The following is a 16,332-nucleotide window of genomic DNA, read 5'->3' as shown; positions in this document are numbered from 1 at the left end:
AGAAATAAAAGTAACATCAACCAACAAATGCTAGTTTAAAAAAATGTCTTAAAGGTAGGGTATGGGATTTGCAAAATGACCGGCAGATTTTGAAAATACACAACTCAAAAGGTCCTACCTTCCTTCCTCCTACGCTGGCCCTGACTCCACCCAACATGGACGCGCAATCATGCATCTGCAAAACTCAGATGCGCGAGATTGCACTCACTCTCTCTCTCTCTGTACCGGGGCGTCTTGCACTTACTGTGACTGGGTCACGAGCTTTGAGTATGCGCACGAAGGGGACACGCGCGAGGGGGATGGGGGGTATGGTACGACCGTTTGATTGACGCACTTACAGTCTAGGTGGTCTTGGAAATGATTGGCTGGAGTTTTTCGAGTCCTGCCCGTTCCACAGATGATTAAATTGATTAATTTTCATTTCAGTGCTTCTAACTCAGTGGCTGTAAGTGGGTTAGGAATAGGATTTCAAGTGATTTTGAAAAAAATGGTCAAAAAAGAAAATCACATACCCCACCTTTTAAGTCTACCTTTAAAAATGTCATAGTTCTGAGCTTCCCTAAGGTCAATAGGCAGAGAATTCCACAGGGCAGGAGCATATGAAGAGAAAGCCCTGTCACCCATAGACCGTAAGTGTGTATGAGGAACAACCAACAAGTTGGATTGTGAAGATCGCAATCTACGATTTGGGGTATAGGAATGTAAAAATTCAGATAAATAATGTGGAGCCCAAGCCTTACAATGTTTTATACGGTTCCTTTATCCGAGGTTCTTTGCTTTGAGTCTCGAAGACAGAGCCATAAATAGTCAAAGCAAAGACCGAGAACCATGATGATGGTAACCAATGAGCATGACTTCAGTTTTACCACTGTTCAGACACAAGAAATGTTTACTTGTTCATGTTTTCATTTCAGAAATAAAGCCGGAGAGAAAACCAACACCAGGGTGTTCACCAGATTTTGAGTGTATATAAATATGCGTATCATCAGCATAAAAGTGATAATGGAGGCCAAGCAATTCCAACAAGTGACCAAGTGGTGACAGATAAATATTAAATAGCAGAAAGCCCTAGACTGAGCCCTGGGGAACACCAGTGAGAACGGAGCTAATCTCAGACTTGAAACCACCCAAACAAATGAACTGAGAACGGTCCGTGAAATGGGATTTAATCTACTTCAAAGCTGTCACCCCGCCACACCTAAAACTTGTTCAAAAGCTGCTCTTAAATCAAGAAGGATGAGAATGGAAATTGCACGAGTCAGAAGCCATCAAGAAATCCATTGGTGACTTTGACCAAAGCTGAAAGAAGTATTAGATATAAAGTTAACTTGATGTGCTAGTCTGAATGTTAGTGGAAGAGCAGGGCATGTTACAGCGTGCTAAAACAGAGGCAACTAAGCAAAGTATTTACAACATTCTAATTAGGGCTGCAACTAACGGTTATTTTGATAATCGATTAGTTGGCCGATTATTTCTTAGGAAATTGAGCTTTTTATCCGATGAATCAATTTTATTTTATTGACAAAACATACTATTCCACATCCTCCCAATGCTGTCCTTCAAACAAACGTGCCAACAGAGTGCTATGAAAACATGTATCTATATCTATCTTATATGGAAAAGAGCTATGTGGAAAAGAGCTATAAAGTAAAAGGACAGTTTAAATCCCTAAATTAAACATGAATATAATAATAAAGAAAAAGAAAAATACAAACTCAGTGTTAACAGATAAGTGGAATGTTCTCCAGGAACACACACATTCACTATGGACACGGTTACTGTGTCCAAAGTGAATGTGTGTGTTCATGCAGAACATTCCAAGAAAATTTCTTTATCCTAAGAGGCACACTTATCTGTTAAAGCCCCTGACAGGGAAGTCGCATTCAACATTGCGCTAACACATTAGCTTGAAACTTAAAATAAATAATTCTCATGTTTTGGGCAGTTTGGATCATTGCGCCTATCAGCTCACTCATGCATTTTGTTCATAGAAATGCGTTATTCAGTGCTGTGATTTGACGCGACTGGCTGTATTTTTCCGTGCACCGTGGGTTTAATAAAGATAATGACATTCGTTGTTGATTTTTATTATCGATTTAATCGATTAGTTGTTGCAGCCCAAATTCTAATTCAATAGCGTTCTTATTATCATCTTATGTATATGACAGATCTTACACTTAAATGTATTTTCATTATTAAAGTAATCATTACAGACATCACTGTGTGTTGTCAAAGCCACTTTAGGACTGGATGCTGTCCAGACTGGATAACTAAAATGACACTAACCAATTATATCTCCATGTAACGCCCAAAATGGAACCATAACCAATCATAAAAAAAAAAAAACTGCACGTAAGTCTGCACGATTAATCCCAATTTACAGGAAATCGCACTTAAACCGATTTGGCTCAAAATCGAAAAGGCTGCAATTTTTTTTTTGCGCAGCTTGTCATTGATACGGCTCTGTAAACGCTGCTCCATCTGAAAGCACTGTGAGTTTGTCACTTATAACGTGCATTTGAAAAAGCAACATGCGTCAAGCATCTTTCCAAACATGAGAAGCATTTATGAACCTCTTTGTCCAGTAAAAGACAACATTTAATAACATGCTTTTACTCCAAACTCACTTCATAACGACAGTTGAGATCATCCTTCTGTGAGAGGATGTGGCTTCTTACACAGAATAAGGCAGTTGTGTGTTTATTAGTCATGTTTAATCAATCAAAGCGTTTCGATCTTCTGTTTATTCAGCCACAGTGATAGTATGATGCCTGATAGGAATTTCCTGGAATGATGTGCTTTATCGTACTTCTGCGGCGGGGCATATTTGGCATGTCTGCGTGAGACGCCCTCTGGTGTTCAGATGGAGCAGCGTTTTCTACCGATCAGCCGTGCACTGACAAGCTGCACATACAACAATCGCAGCCTTTGCCAAATCGCATGCTTTTTCATTGCGATTAATTGTGCAGCCCTATTTTAAAGTCATATGATTATCGTTTTCACAATTGATCTTTGCGGTCCCTTTTCTCTTGAGTACTGCTGATTGACCGGCCCCTGCACACTGCTCCCTATTCCCTGAGCACGGGATATGTAGAAGTTCCCTTTACCAGTACTTGCCAACAGTATGTTTTAATTCAAATCAAATCATTTTCATAATGTGCATTAGGGGTGTGCAATATATATTGCCTACAATAATATCGTAATTGTTTTTTTTAATGATGTGGAATCTGACATTATGTCCCTCACTTTGCAAAAACCAAACAAAACATGTGCATAATGACAAAAAATGTCAAAAACAATACCTTATATGGTTGTATTGTTCTTGTATGCAAATTGCTTTACTTGTTGGTTTTAATGTTTTGGTAAAACTACCGATACTTCTGTGGTCGATACTGAGATTTTAAAAACTTAGCGATAACAGACTTTCTGTACCGGTAGTTCATTGTGCCTAACAACACTCCATAACTGTATTGTCACTGCAATGCTTGGCCTCGTGTGGCTTATTGCTTTCAAATTCATTGTACAATGCAGGATATTTATCAAACAATGATGATACAGACTCAAGTCTATTGTAGTGTCGTGCTGTTGAACAGACTGCAGAAGTAGAATTTACATTATTTGAGAAGAGAAGTGCACAAAATCTCTCAAGCACCTTGATTTCAAGAACTTTTTTCATTTTTTCACTCGTATAAGATGATGCTGATGCTTTTTCTTTTTCTCTTTTGTTTCTAGGCCAGAAGACATGTCTTCATCTCCATGGCTTGTTCCCATACATCTACGTGCCGTATGACGGATTTGGACAGGAAGCAGATCGGTACCTTCGACAGGTGGCCTACAGTATTGACAGAGCCCTGAATGTCAGCATGGGAAACCCCTCGTCTAATGTGCAGCACATCTTTAAAGTGGTTCTGGTGTCTGGCATGTACGTGTAAAAGGCACGCAAGTGCACACTAGGGTTTGCTTGGATGGCTACTAGGAGTTGGTGATATGGAAAAAATATCATATCACAATTTTTTTCATGCTATGTCACGGACCATGATCTTATCACGATTCTTTTTCATGTTGGTTTATAAGACAATTTTGCAAGTTTTTTTTGTGTGCAAGTTTTGCTTTTGCTATTTGATTAACATTAAGGACACAGACAGCAGCAGGTATTAGATGGGTATTAGGACCTAATGCACGGATCCAGTACTGACACGCTTCGGAATCCGATTTTCTCTTAACCCTTTACATTCACAAAAAAAAAAAAAACGATTCGGTTTACATAAATACTTGCCAAGACAGACATTTTGACACACATTTGTGTGTGTTTGACCCTTTAAGCTTGCACTAGATGTCCAAAGTATACTTTGGCTTTATTAACAACATTAACAACAGGCAAAATACATTTACAAAGTCTGTTTTCAAATGGAGAACATAAAACGACAGGGGAGTCTATCAACTCCCCATAAATGTAAGTATTCGTTATTTCGTTTTAAACTACAGTTTGTAGTTGTTTGATGGGGTAAAGAGTGAAGCGAATGGAACACGCAGGAATATTCGCTTCAATCCGCACACATTACACATCCATTCGCTGGAATACGCAAACATTGTCAGGAATAGAAACTGTTTTTATCTATGCATTTACACAGAACTTCTCTCGTGGAGATAATTAATTTTCACAAAGCTGTAGTTATTTAGATGTTTATTAGCGAAAAAAAGGTTATATAGATGTTAATATAATTTAGGAAGTTTTAAATAAGTGGATCGTGTTAAAGCTGCATACGGTGGCCATGCCCCACTAGTCCTTTGCTTTGGACAAGCTTCATGTGCTTGTTGTCTCCTAATTAGGAACCTAAATAGATAAATATCAAGTATGCTTTTTAAAACAAATAACTTAGAAGCAGGAAACTGTATATTCATGCAGTGTGCACATGTCAAAAGATTAATTCCACATAAATGCGCACATCAACTCAATAATTTTATCAATTGAAGAAATCAATTGTGAAGCTCTGTAATTGGATTAGTTTAGTAAATCTAATGCAGTTAGATTTAGTACAAATGCAATTACAATGATTAATTTAAGGAGCATTAAAAGCTAAAAATAACCATAATATATTGCATGCAGTCGTGCTCTTAAGTGCTTTTTGAAGGCAAAACACTCTGGGTTAACCTTTTCACTTCTGTGTAATTAAAAAAATATTTGGCCATTATACAAATACTGTACTTACTATACAAAACGAATCTCATGCAACAACACTGGGGCACTATTTGTGGACAGGAATTGTTTCTTCTTCTGTCACCATAGAACATACAGTAATATTATAGAAGAAGAGCAACCTGAAGTCATATGATCCATGGCTAGTTAAAAACGTTGATTGGTGCCAGAAATAATAAACCAGTTGTGCAATCACTAGGTGAAAGTAGTGTTGTCTCGATATTGAAATGTCTAACTTCAATATGACACCTTGAAAAATATAGATATTCGATACCATTTTCAATACCATGGGGAAAACTGCCATAAATATATTTTTTATTATCTCATAATTTTTTTTGATGATTAGAGTAATTGTTGCAATAGCTTACACACAGCAGAGGGGGGTGTTATTTGAAACTTTGAATTAAATTGGCAAAAAAAAAGACAAGTAAACAGCCTAATAAAATAAGATCAAATAAACAAATTTCAAACAATAGCACAAATAAATACAATAGAATAAAGAGACAAATGAAATGAACATGGGTTTAAGTTTTTCAGGTGAGTCTAACAGTAGTATTACATTTTACAGAAATTAAATAAAGTAATTCAATGTAAAATAACACTCATCATTGTAAAATTAAATGCAGATTAATGCTTACAATTAAAGTTATTACATGAACATGACAGCAGCAGGTATATTAGGCTGCTGTTACTTTAAGAGCTTATGCACAGATCCAGTATACTGTTACTCAATAACACTCAATAACACTTGTTTTCTTTCTCAACTATTTACATTCTAAATATGGCTGTATTTACTTGAATATTCATTGTTTACCTATTGAAACATCTGGACAACGATCTGACCGTCTTATCTCTCCACAGGCCTTTCTATGGATACCATATGAAGGAAAAAACCTTTATGAAGATTTACCTATACAACCCACAGATGGTCAAAAGGTGAGTCCTAGTATGTGTGTGGGTGTGTAAAAGGATATCAAAAAGTACTGACACTTCTGTACCAAGTTAGAAAAAAAGTGCAGCAGTATCATTAATGTCGGGTACAACTCAATTCTGATTGACAAGCATTTGCTTTTAAATTCACTTGAGTGAATGTGGAACATTGATTCATCTGTTTCTGGGGGATTTCCGTTGAAAATAAAATAAATCCACGGCTCTCTTGTCTCCTCTGAGGCTGGGACTCTAAATGGTGTTCAGTGCTCGTCTGTGCAGCAACGACAGAACAGTTTGCATGCTTTGCTCGAACATTTGCCATGGCGTTAGGACTGGTTACACTGTTGTCGCTTGCGAAAACCAAATGGCGGCGCCGTGGGTGGAAACGTGCAGATTAAGGGGCGGTAATATTACAATAACATTTCCTTCCTACGTCAGAAGGGGAGCAAAATCTGATCGGCTTATTTTTTGACATGCTTGCGGGAGAAAGGCTTACCAAACAAAGTTACTCGGTTGTCACTTTTCACATGTTCTGGGTTGTTAATGCACCAGGGACCCAATTATAGCACTTAAAAGCGGAAAAAGTCAGATTTTCATAATATGTCACCTTTTTAATATAACTCCGATTCGTCTGAGAGAAGAAAGTCATATACACCTAGGATGGCTTGAGGGTGTGTACATTTTCATTTTAAAGTGACCTACTCCTTCCACAGGTGCATATACAATAGTTGTTTATGGTTCATTGAACATGCATGAAAGACTGATTGTTTAATAAAAATCTCTAGAACGTAGTTTACTAAATTATCTTTCTATGAGTAGAATTTCTATGAAATAGCACCTACAGGGAAGTGACAGAAATTAACTTTCCCATTAAGGACAACTGCATAATACTTTTAATAATGAAATTAAAACTGCCAATAATGAGTCATAGAAGCATTCATTCAACTGATTTGTTCAAAACGTCTGATTCATTCTGGAGCAAAACAAGTGACTGGGTCACTGAATTCCTGAACCGATTCGTTCAAAACCCTGGATTCGTTTAGAAACACCACTGTGTGTTTTTCTCACCTTGGAAACACGCATCTCTTTTGCTGTGGCTTGTTGTCATATTTTTTTATTTTTTTTTATAAAAACAACTGGCCATTTTTGTTAATTTGATCTTATTTTATTATCTGTTTGCTTGTCTTGATTTGTAACTTTTGCTGTGGCTTGTTTGAGATAAATAACAATGTATACAATGTAACAAAATATATAACAATGGCCATTTTTGCCACCAAATCTTAAATTTTGGGTGCATTTTATTAATTTGGGCATTTTCCCCCAACCCCCTGAGAATGTCTGACCCTGCTTCAAGAGAAGCCTCTCTAATTAATAAAATGAACGTGAAAATTAATTTTAATAATGGAATAATATAGACTTTTTTTAGAAATCACAATTTCGAAGTGCATAAGCTTTCATGCATTAATATTAGGCTACTATAGCAACATTTTAGTTGAGAACAGTCTAGTCTCAGCCTCAGACGTCACGCCCACGAGTGTTGGCTGAGCGTCTGATGCCTATGGCACACAAAATTGGAAACACTTCAGGAATTCTACAGGATTTCCAGGAGATTTGTGTGTTGCGTTCTTTAACGGTCCAGCTGGAAACTGGTCCATCAGCTTCATCTCATCCTCATGGACTGCACCAGATTTACTATTTCTTGCTGTGAGCAGTCTGAAGGTTTAGCTACGCAAGACTAAGTCTGTTTCGCAGTCACATTTTGACTTGCACATTTGACACATTAACCTATGAACTTCCCGCGCCATGAAGTAGCTCTACAGAGTAGGCTAAAGGTTTTTTTCCATGTTTTAGAGGGCTAGATAATAAGTCGTAGTTAGTTGAGTTCACTAAATTGTTATAGTTTGTCACCGGTTGCACTTCAGGGTGTTCTAATCATAAAAGGGTGTTCTTATCATAAAATTATGCATCTGTTAAAAGGGTCACAACGTGCGTTGCGTGTTAGTGAAGCTGTCACAATGATTGTGTGTTTTGCAGTAAAGCAGATACAACCAATTACTTTTGGTGATGGTGGTATCCTGCTAACTTGTGTGTATTTTTGGTAAAGCCACTGAAATTATGTATCCAAGATGCATTTATATCTGGTGGTCTAAAACGTTTTTATTTATTTTTATGAATAGATGAGTTAAAATTTCAAATACATGTTGGCCTAGGCAATTTTCCTTTTAATTTTATGTAGTAATATATATTATTCAATGCAGCCATGGAAGCCAGCGAACAAACTGGGTCAGAGATCGTAGATTCTACACGACCTAAAAAGCCTCCGCACCCTGCTAAAAATCTCTATGAACGGGAGCATATTAAAACTCATATCAACTCATCATAAATCAATAAATCAACTCATTAAATTATTGTGTAAGTATCTTCGCATTCCATTGTCAATTGCACTCGTTCCTGTTGCGTGTCCTCAATCTGGCAACCAGCGTGAGCGTCGAGTCTGAGCAGGCGGGGGAAACAACTCTCTCCAATATTTTGAATTTGGACTGCAGTGCCTATTTCAACCGCTAGCTGTAAGTCTCACATACTGCACCTTTAATTGAGAAAAGCTTTGTTATATGGCATTGTTTTCAAGTAATTAATATTGTTTAAAAATTAAATAGCAATGGTTTTGCTGTTCTGTTTTTGTGCTGTACTGAAATGGATATCGAGATTCATTTTACAAGAATTTTTCTTGTATTGGCATCTACTACTGAAAATTCGGTACCAAAGTAACCTTTAGTGATGTGGTGTGTTCTAGTATACTATGTAGGGGTGTGTGGGCTGGTAAACCCTACGTTATGGGGACAAAATGGCCCCACAAAGATGGCAAGTTCTAAAATCCTGGTCCTTGTGGGGACATTTTTTGGTCCCATAAGGAAAACAACTTATGAATCATAGTTTTTTTTTTTAAATGTGAAAAAAAGAAATCTGTGATTGGTAGGTTTAGGGTTAGTGGATAGAATATAGAGTTTTTACTGTATAAAAATCATAGTCTCTGAAAAGTCCTCAAAGAACATGGAAAGCCTGTGTGTGTGTGTTTGGTGTGTATATCATGTGTTTGGTGTTACTGATTGAATGCATGTTTTCTCTTTGTAGGGTGAGTGAACTCCTGCAGGGTGGAGCTGTAATGAATAAGAGTTTTCAGCCCCATGAAGCTCATATTCCCTTCCTGCTCCAGCTCTTTATCGATTACAACCTCTACGGCATGAACATGATCAGTCTTGCTGCTGTTAAGTTTCGAAAAAGCAGTGCAACAGGTAAAGCATACAGACATTCATACACACAAGAAGTAGTCTTGCTTTGCCAGACTTTTGATTATCAAAAGTCTGATTCACATTGCCCACAGTGCCGCCCGCTTAGAAAGAGATTATTTGACCAACATGAAAAACAGCAGGATGGTCAACTAGTCCAAAATCCAACTATAGTTTATTAGTTGAAGAGTTTGATTTAATGAGTTTATATAGAGTTTTTCCTTCTGTCTTTTTAGCTTTAATGTTTTTAGCAGTGATACTTTGCAGTGATGACTTGAAAGTGCCCTGGAGAGTTTATACATTTGTCACATTGAACGCTCTAGCTGCAGTGTTTGAGAACACACTTCGGCATTGCTGTGTTAAGTCTAGTGGATGTCTACTGAGAAAGTCCTCTTGATTTTTAGTATAACCCTTCCTGCCCTGGTCTCCTTCAGGACAAAGTTTGCTCTTTTTCTGCATAGTGCTGCTTTCCTTTCTTTCAGCATTGGGGCATAAATAATAGTGATGCTCAAGAACACTTTCTTCCCCAGTCTTGGTTTTTGCATAGATAGCTGGGTTTGCAGAATGAATGGTCCTCGTGGACTTCTAGGCACCGTTTACAAGCCTTCTTGTCTGCTAGCTTTAGTGATTGGAACTGTCTGCAGAAGTAGAGCTTCCTTTTTTGCTTAACGTCACCAGAGACTACACACTGATTGATCGTTGCTTGATTAAGTAGACTTTGTTCTTGCCCATCTTGGCTCGGTTCTTAACTCCTTTCAGTTTGGTTCCTCATCCCTTAATGGTACAAGCTGCTCGTAAATGCTCTCCTGCTCTTTGAGGAATTCAAAAAGTTTGTCAAACCGGTTGTCTGGTGTGACAGAGCTCTGCTGGTCAGAGATGTGGACAAGCCATTCTTTCTTGAAAGACTCAGGAAGTTTTCCTTCAATTGACTTCAACACTAGTGGATTTTTAATTGTGCCAGTATCACTCACTCAGTCACTCCGTCTCTAAGGCCCCGTCCACACTACTGCGTTTTCGTTTAAAAACGGAGACCTTTAGCTACGTTTGCACCTCCCGTCCAGACTAAAACGGAAAAAACGAAGACCTAAAACGGAGAAGTTTAGAAACGCTGCAGCTCCGTTTTGTGTTTTGAATCTCCGGAGGGCGTTTTAGTGAAGACGGGACAAAACGGAGGACTTTAGAAACGCTGACGCAGAGGCTCACGCTCGGCTCTAATGATTGGGTGTCATGACGTATCCTTCCCTGATTCGTCAGCCACCGTTTACACCGACACGCGCATGCCCAGTGTTGGTGAATGGTCACGTGATCCGCGTTTTCAGGCGACGGAGATCAATTCTAATACGCAGATAAAACGTTGGTGTGGACGGAGATCGTATTCGTTTTAATTCTCCGTTTTTAAACGAAAACGCAGGAGTGTGGACTAAGTGCCTTTTCTACTGCTTGAATTAATTAAACTATTTTCCGTGGCTGGTGATTTCTGATAGCAGGGTTTTTTTGGAAGTCCTCTAATATTTCAATTGCTATAGGTGTCACGTTTCCATAGCAGTTTTCCAAGACACAGAAAATGTCATCAGCTGTATTATAAGTGGTGAGGCTGAGATTTCGTACAATCCTTTTATCCAGACTGTCTAGCACCTGAATCTATTTTACCTCCTTTTTTACCTTCTGAAGCGCTTCCCAGTCTCTCTTCCTCTTGTGAAAGTCACATTTATTACCAGTGAACTTTGGAAGGGATGTGGGCTTTAACTTAATTGTTGCCACGGGGTAGTTGGAGATCATTAGTGGAGGTGTTGTTCTCTCTGCCTCCTTGTCTCGCCCAAATGAATTCCGCTTTTCTCCAAAATAACTTCTGCCTTACCAGATTAGTTTAATCACCTGGTGGGATGCATCGCTGCCACCGGCTGTACAGGTCTTTTGCAGTCTTTGTTAAATTTCGAATTCCTATGCTTTGTGATTGCCATCTGGAACTACTTCTGGGACACGTTCACTTACAGTTTCGGCAACTGTGAACGGTTCAATATCAACATACTTGGCCCAGAGAGTCTCTTGAAGTAGACCGTTAACTACTTTTAGTTTTAACTCCCACTCGCTCGCAGTTTTTCAAGGTCTGCTTTTTGCTTTTCTGCTAACACAGCTGACTTCCAGGTTTTTCACTGTCCAGCTTATTTTTTGCGTGCACAATTTCCCCGCTTGAAAGGGAGGGACACATCATCGATGGAGGCTTTAACTGGATTCCACTCTTCTTTTGATAGCATCAATTATGACGAAAGTTCAAAATAGCCAGACAGAAGTTGAAAAACCTTTAACAGAAACAAAAATACAAAATATGTAAATGAATTGCAAATAAATCTTATTAATAATAATACTACGTTTTATTTATATAGCGCCTTTCCAGGGCTCAAGGACGCTTTACAATGAACAAGCAACAATAATGGCAATGGACAATGATAACAAACAAAACAACAGTAGGTAGATGAGAGTAAAAGTACAGTAAAGGATAATTATGTAGATGGGGCAGCATACAGCATACAATCAGACACAATGAAATGTAGTACAACTTAAGAATGGTGACATTCAGAAAATAAGTGAGTTTTGAGCATAGTTTTAAATTCAGAAATGGTGTTGACACAACAGAGTGATCGGGGGAGAGAGTTCCATAGTTTTGGTGCAACAACACTGAATGATCTGCACCCCATTGAAGCTAGGCAATGCCGAGGGACAACGAGAAGGCTAGAGTCGGAGGATCGTAGAGAGCGAGTGGGGGTGTAGGGGTGGAGCAGGTTACAGAGATAGGGGGGAGCCAAGCTGTGCAGAGATTTAAAAGTGAGCAGGACGATTTTGAATTTAATACGGTAAGCCACTGGAAGCCAGTGAAGATCATATAAAATTGGAGTGATATGGGCAGAACGTTTGGTGTGAGTAAGTAATCTAGCAGCAGAGTTTTGAATGTATTGCAATTTGGAAGTGGAGCTAGCAGATAGGCCAATAAAAAGGGCATTACAGTAATCAAGACGTGATGTGACAAATGCATGGATGACAGTTTCAGCGTCATTGACACTGATGAAGGGACGGAGCTGGGCAAGGCGAAGTAGATGAAAGAATGCTGATTTAGTGATAGAATTATCATGAGCCTGGAAAGAGAGTGGGGAGTCAAAGATTATACCAAGATTTTTAACAGTACTAGATGGTTTGATGTGGGAGCCTGCAATCTCACAGGTGAAGTTGGTAGGAATGTTGCTAGTGAGTGACGGAGGTCCAGTAAAAATAATCTCAGTTTTGTCCATGTTAAATTTTAGAAAATTTGAATGAAGCCAATCTTTTATTTCATGCACACAAGCAGAGATTTTGTCGGTTGTGACAGATAGAGCAGGTGTACAGATAGTGTATAATTGGATGTCGTCAGCGTAAAAATGATAATTAAAACCATGACGGTGGAAGATCTGACCAAGAGGTATTATGTAGATTATGAATAATAATGGGCCGAGAACGGATCCCTGGGGGACACCTTGCTTCAGGGGGACAGTAGGTGAGTGAAAATCTTGAACTGAAATGTAGAATTGTCTGTCAGAGAGATAGGAAGAAAACCTCTTATTAAACATCTGTTGTCATCATCATTGAGTTTGAATATCTCAAATGATATTATTAACAAGCTTTATATACTTAACTACAGTCTGCAACATACACAATTCAGAAGATTAACTTGAACGATTAGAAATACAATATATGTACTGTATATAGAATCAGATAAAATACGTTATTTTAACGATCTGCTTAATCACGCGTGAACTTCAGAAATAATTAATATTTTATTATCACTCTCCCGTGATTGAATCGAAATACAAACAAAGATATACAAATCAATACACAAGTAACTTAACATTGATATTTGCTACTCAGAACTACATTTAGCTTGAAATAGTCATGTAATGAGCAGTTAAAGAAAGTAGGGAATCTTTCCGTACCGTCATTCACAAACTGATTCGGCATCTACCGCTACACCAGCATCATTCTCTTCCATTTACAGAAGCAAAATGAATTATTAAAGATCACAGCGGCTGCCACTCCGGGAATTGATGATGTTTATAATTTCTGTGCACTTTTCACGTGTTCTCGTCTCGTGAGTTTGGACAGAGCTCACGTTAGCCTCGTCTCATCACAGCACTGACTTTCTTCCTCTCCGTTTCCTATTTTCGCCCCTCGCTCCGATTGGTTGAGAGACTACTAAACAGTAGGTAGTAGTTTTTTATTAATTTATATTTTATTCATGTTATTTATTCGTTTATATTCCATTTGTAATTTATATTTCCTCTAGTTTGACTTGACACACAAACGCAGTCGGTTATGTATCTGTTAATGTATTAACAGAGAAGACTATCCAGTATTTTTACATTTGATTACTTAGTTCAATTTCTGTAGTACTTCTGTACCTGCATACTACTGTTAGACCTACCAAACTCAAGTGCACTGAGATCTAAACATTATTGGCTCTGTAAAAAAATATGGACGTAGTGTCCGTGACGTCACCTGTAGGTTTCTGAAGAGCGTTTTTGAAGCCTAAAGTGGGCGGAGCCGGCCGTCACTATCTTGGCAGCGTGTCACCGCACGTCACTCCCGGATAATTGAAAATGGGCAAAGAGGCGGGACGTGGGTGAGGCTGAGGTGCTGGTTGCTGAAACCACGCTCCCTAGCTCGACGTGATCGAGTTTGCTCAGGCTAAGAAGCTAATGCTATATGATACTGGCCTCGTGCTAAAGTGACAGCTGACTTGAACTTTAAATATTGGATTTACTTCATGTTTTTGCCCTTTGAAATACTATAATAGTTAAAAGACATAACTAAAAGTGAGACTATGTGTATCGTGATGCATTATTCTGCTAGTTGTAACTGGATAATATTGTGAATGTTCTGATCTAATTTGACTTCTGACCTGTAATATTGCCTGAATCATAATCATACACTGTTCGTTCATTGGCCAGAGGAGAACTGGCCCCCGACTGAGCCTGGTTACTCCCAAGGTTTTTTTTCTCCATTCTGTCACTGATGGAGTTTTGGTTCCTTGCCACTGTTGCCTTGGCTTTTGGCTTGCTTAGTTGGGGACATTTAATATACAACAATATTTTTGATCTGCCTGCGTTGACACCATTGTATGAGAACTGAACTGAGCAGGACAATGACATCACTGTTTTCCCCAGAGAGGCTGTATAGATAAATTATCTAAATAACTTTTTAACTCCGTGTTCAGTGTTACCTCTACTAACTTTAGAGGTATGAAGTTAAAGAGAATATAAAGACAGTTTAGAGATCGGTTTCTCCGGCTGTATTCATATTTTCATTCATATATGCACATACATAATGGAAAAACAAAAACGTTTCCTCACAAAAATAAATTTTCAAATGAATGAACCATTTGACCCGGAATCATTTGACATCAGTCTGGCCAGTTCACAAATCAGACTGAATCAAACTCAGAATTCAGGAATAAGACAACTCGCTTCATTATATCAAACTTATAATAAGAGTTCTCACCTCAATACATGTACTTTTTTACACTTTGCACCTCTATTACTACTTGTAGGAGAGCAGATGTTGAATATAGGGGGCAGCACCAGCCCATGGAAGAATCCCTGTGTGTCCAAACTCAGTGACAGCGAGCTGAGGGATACAATGTGTACTCGCTGGGAGGAGGACAACATACCAAGGTGTGTTTGTGTTGCTATATGTCAATACATACCAGCATTGTCATACCAGATATGTAATTTTTACCTTTATTTCATGTGTGTTTTGCAGTTCTCTGGTTTTAGAGGAGGTGGAACGGATGAGTGTGTGCGAGCTGGAGGTCGATGCCGTGGCTGCTGATGTTCTCAACCGTTTAGAGATTGAGAGTAAGGATTTTTTTTTTTTTTTTTTTTTTTTTGTGAGCATGAGCGAGTCCCTGCCTACACCGGGTTATAACATCTGTGATTGCATACATCACTAATCAGTAATCGTTGTGGTTGCAACGATTCAAATTACTCACTGTTTGGTTTGTATCACGGTTTTAGGGTCACTGTTTCAGTACGATTCGGTATGTGCTATGTTCAGGGGGAAAAAGGACTACTTTCAAATTAAAATTAAGAACAAATAATCTAAATACAAGCAAAGATTCAAATAAGATAAAAAGTGTTTTTCAAGTAGGTCTAACATTAGAAATCAAATGGTAAAATAACATTGTGTATTTGACTGCATAAATTGAAGAATCCTTATTAAAGTTACTAAAGCTATTCAGTCTAGAGCAGTGAGTGTTGTCCTTGTCTTTTGTTGTTTGATTAACATTAAAATATGCCAGCAGCCATATCACCCTGTAGCCCAAGACTGGTTGCCCACTGAAGCTAAGCAGGGCTGAGCCTGGTTAGTACCTGGATGGGAGACCTTCTAAGACAACCAGGTTGCTGTTGGAAGAGGTGTTAGTGAGGCCAGCAGGGGGCGCTCACCCTGTGGTCTGTGTGGGTCCTAACGCCCCAGTATAGTAATGGGGACACTATACTGTCAAAGAGCACCGTCCTTCGGATGAGACGTTAAACCGAGGCCCTGACTCTCTGTGGTCACAAAAAATCCCAGGATGTCTTTCGAAAGAGTAGGGGTGTAACCCCGGGCATCCTGGCCAAATTTGCCCAGTGGCCTCTGTCCATCATGGCCTCCTAATCATCCCCATATATATATACCAATTGGCTTCATCACTATGTCTCCTCTCCACCAGTAAGCTGGTGTGTGGTTGGCGTTCTGGCTGCCGTCGCATCATCCAGGTGGATGCTGCACATTGGTGGTGGTTGAGGAGATCCCCCCCTTCTATGTAAAGCGCTTTGAGTGCCAAGAAAAGCGCTATATAAATGTAATGAATTATTATTATTATTGTTATTATTATTAAAAAGACCGACAGCA

The 16,332-nt window shown here is 38.7% G+C and overlaps 1 protein-coding gene across 1 annotated transcript in view; it reads left to right on the top strand.

The window, feature by feature from the left end:
* rev3l (REV3 like, DNA directed polymerase zeta catalytic subunit) overlaps positions 1-16,332 on the top strand; it is a 70,533-nt gene that overhangs the window by 18,051 nt on the left and 36,150 nt on the right. Inside the window, exons 2-6 of the mRNA XM_056253119.1 lie at positions 3,733-3,922; positions 6,059-6,133; positions 9,260-9,420; positions 14,990-15,113; positions 15,202-15,296. Coding sequence (XP_056109094.1) covers positions 3,733-3,922; positions 6,059-6,133; positions 9,260-9,420; positions 14,990-15,113; positions 15,202-15,296 — 645 coding nt within the window. The remainder of the gene's footprint in view (positions 1-3,732; positions 3,923-6,058; positions 6,134-9,259; positions 9,421-14,989; positions 15,114-15,201; positions 15,297-16,332) is intronic.

The sequence above is a fragment of the Rhinichthys klamathensis genome, unplaced genomic scaffold, assembly GCF_029890125.1.
Source record: "Rhinichthys klamathensis goyatoka isolate OS25496 unplaced genomic scaffold, OSU_Roscu_1.1 h1tg000001l_1, whole genome shotgun sequence".
Taxonomy (NCBI): Eukaryota; Metazoa; Chordata; class Actinopteri; order Cypriniformes; family Leuciscidae; genus Rhinichthys; species Rhinichthys klamathensis.
The sequence above is the reverse complement of the archived record's forward strand: the minus strand, read 5'-3'. Positions and strand labels throughout refer to the sequence as shown.